This window comes from Juglans regia, chromosome 3 (assembly GCF_001411555.2).
Source record: "Juglans regia cultivar Chandler chromosome 3, Walnut 2.0, whole genome shotgun sequence".
Classification (NCBI taxonomy): Eukaryota; Viridiplantae; Streptophyta; class Magnoliopsida; order Fagales; family Juglandaceae; genus Juglans; species Juglans regia.
In genome coordinates, this window is record NC_049903.1 from 15,898,117 (window position 1) to 15,908,796 (window position 10,680).

Sequence of the window (10,680 nt, forward strand, 5' to 3'; positions counted from 1 at the left end):
TTGAGTTCAAGTTTTACTAAAGTAGACTTTTATGTCTTGAATGTTGTTAACAACTCCTATTTAAGCTTGTTACAAGAGTATATTGCATGATTATAAATTTGTATTAGAGGATCATAAGAATAGAAGATAGTTTGCAAAGTTTTTTTTATACTCATGTTTCGGCAAAGGCTAGATTTTTTGTATTAAATTGTTTCCCTTTCCATGTATATTTTAGCTCGATGTAAATGCTTGATTTTAACACTTGTTGGATTAATTTTGGTCATGAGTATACCAAAAACTCTGCTTGCCATGTAGTGCTAGGTTGTAATGAACGAAGGGAAACAAAGAATGAGTCATGGTTTTGATGATTTTTTTTTATAAAGATTATTCAAATTATGGTCCGGACCATAATTTGAATATTTTGAAGTGAGATTACCAACTGAACATGTTTGTGAGGTCATGTTTTAGAGTGTTAAGCATGGGAAGTTTTGGGGTTAAGCATTCAAGCATAATTTAGGTTCAAATCCTCACTTAGTCAAGTGTTCAAGTTATAAATTTCAACGTCATGTATGCTTTTTTGGTTAGAAATTTAGAAATTATGAGGCCAAAGTTAGAAATTTAGATTCAAATCCTCACTTAGTACAATACTTCTTTTGGTTTAAGGTTGTGTTTTTTTTAAAGATACTGAATCAGCATAGATGTAAATGTTATGAAAAGTAATTTTGGATTTTAGTTTATTCCAGTACAATCCATATTTGAACAAATTTTCTGCTGCGATTATTGCATACTATTATACACATATTTCATACTATCTACCATGAACCCAGGGGGGGTATGTAACTTTGCATTTCATATTCCAACGCTTTAGTGTCCGTCAAATCCCCAACGATGGTAACTTGGTCATCTCATTTGACCAATTCTAACTTCTTGATTTTTAATATTTTATTGTTTGTAGTATTCATAAAAGGTTTAGAATAATTAAGAATAAAAAAATAATTATTTTAGTTTTACATATCTTATCTTAATTTTTCTTATGAACTGAGTTGATGAATTAGAAACAGTTAACTAAGAATTAAAGATTTTTATTTATTTTTATGGAATATACATACCAATATTCATGGACCATATCTTTCATTCCAGTTATAATTCCTATGTTAATAGGGGTGGGACTTCTCTTTTTTCCGAAGGCAACAAAAAATCTTCGCCGCATGTGGGCTTTTCCTAATATTTTAATGTTAAGTATAGTTATGATTTTTTTCAGCCAATTTGTTTATTCAGCAAATAAATAAAAATTATATCTATCAATCTGTATGGTCTTGGACCATCAATAATGACTTTTCTTTAGAGTTCAACTACTTGATCGACCCACTTACTTCTATTATGTTAATCTTAATTTCTACTATTGGAATTATGGTAATTGGGGGCATCACAACCACCCAATCCAAAACAAATATTTTTAATAGGGTTAATTACACTTTGCCCCTCCAACTATCACTCAATTCACAATGTGCCCTCGAAACTATTGATTGCATCAATGTGGACCATCTTACTTTCAAAACGTCACAATCCCCCCCTTCCGTCTACAATGAGCGTGAAATCGAACGGAAGACTCACCCACGTGCTTCTCACATACTAATCCTTCAATGCTAAGACAAAATCACACCTCACTCCATCGGCTTCTATTTCTTCAAACTGAACTTCATATCTGAAAATCCTCAAATTCCATAGCCAAAATGACTCGTTTTATTAATGCCCAAAAAGGGTTTCGTTTCAAAGTGAAGAACATCTGGCTTGAAGCCATTGGGCGCGATGGAGAAATAAGCTGGGGCAGACTGCAGAGAAAGTGGCCAACGAAGAATCCTATTAAAGCTACTGACCACGACGTCAGCGTCCCCTTTGAGCTATTGGCGACTCCATTGCAGAGGAGTTTTTTTGTAGAGCTCTCATTCAAGTTGTTTTCTCCATCACAGGTACCTCAGTGATTTCTCCATCGCAATAAATCCATTACTTGTATTGACAACAAATCTCCCGCCTTTATGTACCTCAAGAATGCTATAAATGACTGTACATTGTTAGGTGAAAAAAGTATTTGAGTTTATTGTAGCTCAAGAATGCTATAAATGACTGTACATTGTAGCTCAACAATGTTCCAGTTTATTTGCTATGATATTGATTCGATATCATGCTTAGATAATGTTCTCGTTTAGTTTGTTAGGATTCTTTTCTTCTTTTGTATAAAGCTACAGTAGTCTGTAAAGAATAATATCGATTCAATTCTATAGAGCAAAAAGTTTTTGTCTCATCAAACTCTGTTTCAACTGTTTCCTTTCTGCACTCATAATCCTAACATATTTCAGCAGATTGTGAAAGATGTCTACTGGTTCATCTAGCACAAGCTGGGGTGGTAAAGCACCACTAGATGGCCCATTTTGCCATTGCAATTTGTGGGCATGTTTAAGAGTGTCAACTACAAAAGAAAGTTCTGGAGATGCCCATATTGAACTCCTAGTTGTCAACATGGGGGTGGAGACAAGTTTTGTACATTTTTTGATTGGGTAGATGATGATTTTTGCTCCACGTAAGAAGATGTCGATGGCCAACTACGAGATAGACTTCGGATACGGAGTTGTGAGTTCAAGATTGAGAAATCCGAATTGGAGGCTAACTTAGTGATGGAAAGGGAGCGCATGGAGCATAAGAGTTATGCAATAAGTTGACGAAAAAATCTACGGAATTGAAGGATAACTTAGTGATGGAGAGGGAGCGCATGGAGCATATCCAAGAATTTTTGTAAAAGGAGAAGGAAAAATCTAAAAACTTGCGCAAGAAATACAATAATTGCATATGGTGTTATGTCATTGTAATTGTTCTATTTGTTGTTGTTATCTGCATGAAAATGTCCCATCATGCTGATGAAGGTTGCCATTACTTGATGATAGCGTATGATTGGTTAATATAATTTTTTAGATGTGTATAGACTGTGGTTGTTATTTTGAATTTAATTGTTGTATTGGACATCACTTGTTGTATATAACTTGGTTATGGAGTGAATTTTGTGGCAACAACTTTCTGTGTTGATAATGATTAACAATAATGTCACTCTACATGTCAAAATCCCCCAATTGGAATGTCACCATAATACCATAAAACCAAAAATGTAAACTATGAAAAAAGTTTTCCAATAATAGTAATGTCATTAAACACTACACCATTACAATAGCAAGTCGATATTGCCAGTTTGGTCGCTTCCGTTTCTGCCTTTTATCTTCGTTCATCCTCCCTCTCGACACGTGAAGATGACTCTACACCATTCCCTTTCTGCATTGATGCATTAGCCTTGGCAGGAGGCACATGGGTGTTGGGTGGCAGTTGACCAACTTTGAATTGCATGCCTCCCCTTCCAGGATTGCCCCAAGAACACAGTTTTCCTTGTGCTAGATTGCTTGTATCAACGTCGAACTCCACAAACACAGGTCTACGTGTACTAGTCTATGGGTGGTGGCCCCCAAGTCTTGCAGACTGCCTCCTGGGTGGTCGTTTGCCCAACATCTTTACACAACACACATTCGTTTGCAGTTGATTAGTTTGGCCTGCCTGACTCACTACAAGAAATTAGGTCTTTTCTAGCACTCAAAATAGTTGCAAATACCCCTATTAATCGCTACATTTGAGCATTTTTAAGGATTTTTAATTCGCTGCATCTTCTGTGGCACCCCCGACTCCCATGTACGAAAACTAGGGAATCGAGACGCCTGGATAATGACAACATGGTCACGCATCCCAACGATAGTGCCAAGTATGTGTACATGCAACAGTATACAATGAACAACGCAGCGGATAATTTAAGTAAGTCAACTAAGTATTAGAATTTTTAATACAAATTTACATAAATAAAACGTTTTAAAAAAAAAGAGTTATACAGCTATCCCGAAATATATAATACAAGTCCAAAGACATAAACGAGTGATCTCATATTACTCCTCGGGCAGAGCTGAATCCTCAGGCTCACCCTCGAAATCTGCGTTGTCATAAACGGTACCACAAGTAAGTATAATCCAAACAACCCTCCAAAATAAAAATACATTAATGCAACCAACAATTATGCATGCATATGATGAAATATACATTACGTCCAAAACATCATTTTCTTCGAAAATGAATATTTTTCAACTCACACCAAAAATCCCATTTGGCCCAAAATATTTTCATAAAAACATTTCCCGCCATTTTTCCTGAAAATGGCCCAAAACAATAATCTACCATTTTCCTAGAAAATGGTTCACATAAAATCATTTTATCCAACACACGTTATTTTTTTCAGAAAATAGCCTAATAATCCATTTTAACCGTATGCACCATGATCTCTCCTAGGGATCATCCGCACACCCTGGCTCTCATCATCACACTACGGGTAACGACCGTGCGAGTGACTCATAACGAGCGATGCCCAGTTCCTCACCCATCGCGTTCGTGGCCAAGCATCCTCTAACCTCTGCTAGCAGAGGGGCCACGGAGTCGGCACGAGAGCGTGATGATGGGATTTTTGTGGCCAAGTACCAAAATGTTTTCGCTCCCAAATTTAATATCAAAATAAAACACATTTTGTCTTATCTGCTGAACCACCTTTTTTCCTGCACATTCCAAAAATGTTGTAGGGATAGATATTTAGGTATGCAATGATCTATTTTGCTTGTGATGTTTATTTATAGGACCATGTTAAAGTTTCTATTAATGCTCTTCTTTTATAATATATCACAACGTGTAATTATTTATAAATTATATAAACATTTTATCGTTATTTAATTAACCAAAACATTACACTCTTATTAATAAAAAATTAGATCTCAACAAAAAAATAAATAAATATAAACTAAGCCAACGTGCATTACATGTTGTCTTCACCTAGGGTATATATATATATATATATATATATATATATATATATATATATAATTTGAAAAAATGCTTTGAGATGACTTTCTCCTACTTATTTTTTTAAGCATTCTAAAAGCCATATAAAACTCATTATGATTTCAGTAACAATAAGCACAATCATTTTCATAAGAGAAACTCTATTCATTATTTATTTTTTCATCATCCCATAATATTGTATTAAATTATATATTCACAAATAAAGTATAATAAATAGTCTAATCATTTAATGTCAATATATCATGAGATGATGAGAACGTAAATGATAAGTAAGTATTACTCTTTTCATAATAAAGGTTTAAAATAAAAGTATTTTTGCAAGACGATAATATTTTTATAATTATTATATAAAAATTTCATTTATTTAAAATAAACGTTTGTCAAAGTTCATGCAATTTGGATCGACGACTTTACTACGTCTACGAAATTTCTCTTTTTCCATGTATTTCTTGTTGGAATTCGTGATCTTTCCTGGCCAATCAGCTGGATGCATGATGGAATGGTTTCCTGCAAAGTTAAAAAATATGTACGTTATATGCAACAGCTGTCATTGTACGTATAGTTTTCACATTAATTTCCAAGTATTCAACAAATTACGTCTATATCTCCTCATAACACTATAAATAAGGAAGCTCGCATCCTGTTTTTAGAGCAGAAACACAAACAAAAATGAAGCCCATTGGCTCTTCAGTGCTTATTCCATTTGTTATTACACTTCTTTTCTCAATTTTATGGGCAACTTCGGCTCACACTCCTGAAGACTTCCTTCAATGCCTGACCCTTCATGCTGGAAACTCCACCTCCTCAATTTCTCAAGTCATTTACACCCCCGCCAATTCCTCATATTCATCTGTATTGGAATTCTCCATACAAAATCCTAGATTCTCAACACCTGCCACCCTGAAACCTCTAGTCATTATTACGCCATTGCATGTCTCCCAAATTCAAGCAACCATTAAGTGTTCCCAAAAACATGGCATGCAAATAAGAGTTAGAAGCGGTGGTCATGATTTTGAGGGCCTTTCTTATGTTTCTTATGTTCCATTTGTCATAATCGATCTGATAAATCTTCGTTCAATCAATGTTGATGTAGAAAGTGGCACTGCATGGGTTGAAGCCGGTGCCACTATCGGTGAAGTATACTACAGGATTGCCGAGAAAAGTAGAAACTTTGGCTTTCCGGCAGGAGTTTGCCCGACTGTGGGTGTTGGTGGACACTTCAGTGGGGGAGGGTACGGCACCATGTTGCGCAAATATGGCATTGCTGCAGATAATATTGTTGACGCCCAAATTATTGATGTTAAGGGCAGAATCCTTGACAGAGAATCCATGGGAGAAGATCTATTTTGGGCCATTCGAGGAGGTGGAGGGGCCAGCTTTGGAGTCATTGTTGCATGGAAAATCAAGCTGGTTCATGTTCCATCCACTGTGACTGTATTCACAGTTAAAAGGACCTTGGAACAAAATGCAACCAAGCTTGTTCATCGGTGGCAATATGTTGCAGACAAGCTTGATGAAGACCTATTCATTCTCATAAACTCAAGTGCTGTCAATTCTAGCCAAGAAGGGAGGAGAACAATACAAGCCTCATTTGTGTCCTTGTATCTCGGAGGGATAGATAATCTCCTTTCATTGATGCAAGAAAGCTTCCCTGAACTGGGTTTGGTAAGAGAAGATTGCACTGAAATGAGTTGGATTGAATCTACCCTCTACTTCGCCGGGTTTCCAAGTGGGGAATCCTTGGATGTACTGCTAAGCAGGACTCCTCGAACAAGACCAACTTTTTTCAAAGCAAAATCTGACTACGTGATGGAACCTATTCCAGAAGTTGGCTTGGAAGGGATTTGGGAGAGATATTACGAAAAAGAGGCCGAGGACGCAATTTTGGTGATGGTTCCGTATGGGGGAAGAATGAGTGAAATCTCAGAATCTGCAATTCCTTTCCCACATAGAGTTGGTAACATCTACAAAATCCTAGACGACGTGTTTTGGGAAGAAGAAGGAACTGTGGCATCCGAGAGGCATATAAGTTGGATCAGGAGGCTTTACAGTTACATGGCTGCCTATGTTTCAAAATCTCCAAGAGCTGCATACGTCAACTATAGGGACCTTGACATAGGAACAAATAGTAAGGAAGGCAACACAAGCTATAGACGGGCAAGTATATGGGGTACTAAATATTTCAAGAGCAACTTTAACAGGTTGGTTCATGTGAAGACCATGGTCGATCGCACTAATTTCTTCAGGAATGAACAAAGCATCCCAGCTCTTTCTGCATCGTGGTGAGAGGTGATGTTAAAGATGCTTAATTACAGAAGATATTGTACTCAACAATAAATCCTCCCTCTATCATGTTTTACCTATTATTCCATGTAATAAGCACATATCGTAAAGGCCATATATATCGATATTTTATGTGCATTGTAAAATAAAAGGGTTTCCACAAATTGAGGCATATATTCATGTCTATTGATGCATATATATATATATATTGTATTTTGTGACATGTTTATGTTCCATTAATAATATAGTTTTTATTTACGTCAATTATATATTTTGATCTGTTGGCTTGGTGGTTATGAATTAATGATACTCAATTATATCACTTTTAGATTAAGAAAAAATTAAATATTTTATTTTATTTAATATATAAAAATTTAAAAAAATATAATAATGAAATAAAATTAGGTTAGTTGAAATGAATAGTAAAAACAAATGAGTAGATGTGGACACAAGAATTAATCACATGGTTCCACGTTTTTTTTATAGTACTTCAAGCTTTTCAACGAATTTGATTAATTCCGATCCTATAGTTTTTTATTATATTGCTGAGCCACTATCGATCCTTCTTCAATGGCGTGTAAGCTCTTAGCCTCGATTATATATAAAATTCAGAACGATAAAGAAAGTCTCAGACAATTGCCGGTCACCGGAAGCGCGCCGATATTAAATGTTTTCCATTCCAACCACAATTTGAGATATGGGCTGCAGAAGGTGGAAAAAGTCCACGATCATTGTCCAATATATTTCTATGGATAAATTAATTGCGATTAAAATAAATGATTAGGTGGCTTATTTGATGTATACAAAAATAATTTTAGATAAAAATCCGAGCTCTATATATCTATACTTGAGGGTATTTTACCATCTAGAATTCCAAGAGCATTGTCAATTAAAATATATTAATTAAGCAGCTTCTACTTCAGCCTCGTTCGTTTTCACAACTTCTTATCAACTGATTTCATCCAGTCATTACAATTTTCTCAAATTTCTACATAATAAAATATACAATTCAACTTTTTCAAATCTAAAAAAAAAATAATTTTAAACAATAGATTCTAACAATATTTTATTCAATTTTTAACTTTAATCTCAACTCATCTCATCTGTAAAAACAAATGAGGTCTTAAAGAAAAGGCCGTACAAGAACTACTTTAGAATTAATAAAGTCCTTAAGTAGAATCAAAACAAGCATTTGTAACAGATAATTTGCAATGAGAATAACTATTTGCGATGAAAAAAAACTCATTTTAGCAGGAAATAGTTACTTTCATAGGAAATAGCTGACCATAAATAAGTAATTTTCTTGTAATGAATATTATTGATATTATATCTACACGCATATATATGCGTGTCTGTGTGCCTATCCATATCATGTACACATGTATGCATATATATCTCCTTATAATTAAAAGCGTTTATCGCCCAATGAACAGTATAAACCATCACTACAACACAATTGCTTTTTAGTGACAGTTGAGAAATTGTGACAGTCCCTAAACTGTCACTAAAAGGAATTTTCTGTGACGGTTTCCAGAAACCGTCACTAAAGACAGATGAGATTTTTTGTACATTCCAACCTATGGATAATTTACGTTCGAACGTCACATATACGTTTGAATTACGTGCGAACGTGAAATGTTTTGGTGCAACTGTTCAAACGTTATTAATTAACGTTCGAACGTAAAATGTTTGCGCCAATGTTCAAATGTTAATTAATAACGTTTGAACGTTCATTGTAAATTAAATTAAATATGACTCTAATTTAAAAATTATGTGGTTTTTATTCTGCATAATTTGTGAACAAGTCTAAAAAATTGACTTGTATATATTTATATATACACAATTTGTAATATATAAATATATATTTATGTTTATATATATTTGAAATGTAGTGATTTAGTATTAAAGTTAGAAAATATAACATTAAAGAAAATTAAGAATTGAAATTAAAAAACGATAGAAATATTCAATAATATTTCTCTTTACAAATATTAAAAATAAAATATAAAATTTGATAGAATGTAGTAAACAACAGTCAGATGATAACGTTGTCCATGAAAGTTGAACTCCATACCTCCTCAGTCAAGGCATCAACCTTGTCGTTGAGGATAGTTACACGATGGGTGAGCTCCGCAATAGACGCCGATATAGCCTCATCCAATCTTATGATCGATATACACAGTCAGTTGTGAACTGACCGCTTCAACCCAAGCAGGCCGCGCATCTCCTGCAGATGTACTCGGCGTATGTTGACTACTACTCCCCACATGACCTGGCTCAGGTTGCGTAGGAGGAACTAAATCCTCTACAGGGGTGGCTGACGTCCCCTCGCCTGACCAATGCTACATCGATGCGTGGTCATGTTGAGGGGCCCATCTAATCTTTGACTCGCTCCTCTGGCTGGGTCGGCACTCCCCGTGCAAGTAATAGTCGGCTGATTAGGACACCGTATGAGAGATTATCCGTGGAGACGATGCTCTCCTCGTAACGGATCCTCTCAAAGATGTGCAGTGGCAAAACTATAGGATCACCACATGCCACTCGTATCAAAAATTGTGTCTGAAGCCGACTGAATGTGGTTTTATGTGCCATAGGATCCACATTTGTTGCAACAATAAAGTGCAACATGCGAAAGAAATGTAGCAGATGGTTCTGGCTGAAGGCGTTCTTCCGCTCGATCTGCATGCGGTCCCTCTCGGTGAGGATGTAGAACTCCTCGTCTCAGTCATCATCCCGAGCCTCAACGCCAGTATCTTCGACCTTTGACTGGTTTGCATCTCTGGCTGATGCTGGCTCAAATGGGCAGCTAGTAGATAATGTAGGAGTGCCTACATCCTCATGGGGTGTTGAGTGTGCAAATGCCTCAACTCCTTGATGAACGCCGAGGTACTCGCCGATAACATCTGGTGATACCTCAATGGAAAAACCGCGTACAGTCACGGTGTGAGAGGATGCGTCCTGAGTCATGTCACACATCCCCATATAGAACTCCTGAACCATTGAGGGGAATACCTTCCCCCTCAATGTGCAGATATTTCCCCAGCCTCTACTGAGGAAAACATCTCTCAGGTTTGTCTACTGCCATTTGAGTTCGTCGAACTCATTAATCAGGACCTATCGCTCTACCATAATAGTATGAGCCCCGATACGAACAGTGTCCTGAGTGGCTCATTCCCTCCCTCGTTTCCTAGTATGCAGTGGATGAGTCATATCCTGAATGTGCAGAAAAGGAAAAAAAATTATTTACATTAATGCATTTTTTTGTGTTAATTTTAAACTGCTCTGCATTAACGTTCGAACATAGCAAAATAAACGTTTGAACGTTAAGATAAAATGTTCGGACGTTTATTTCATACGTTCACACGTAAAATAATGTAAATAAATTTACATTCGAACATGTATCCTTTACGTTCGCAAGTAAAACATCTACGTTCAAACGTAAAACATACACGTTCGAACATAAGCAGTAAATAAATATTGGCTGAC

At 35.9% G+C, this 10,680-nt stretch overlaps 1 protein-coding gene across 1 annotated transcript; it reads left to right on the forward strand.

Annotated features, from left to right (window-relative positions):
- Positions 1-5,565: 5,565 nt before the first annotated feature.
- LOC109000261 (berberine bridge enzyme-like 18) lies at positions 5,566-7,463 on the forward strand. The gene has a single exon (XM_018977089.2). It carries the CDS (start codon positions 5,581-5,583, stop codon positions 7,195-7,197), a length of 1,617 nt encoding a protein of 538 aa, XP_018832634.2. The 5' UTR covers positions 5,566-5,580; the 3' UTR covers positions 7,198-7,463.
- The last annotated feature ends 3,217 nt before the right edge of the window (positions 7,464-10,680 follow it).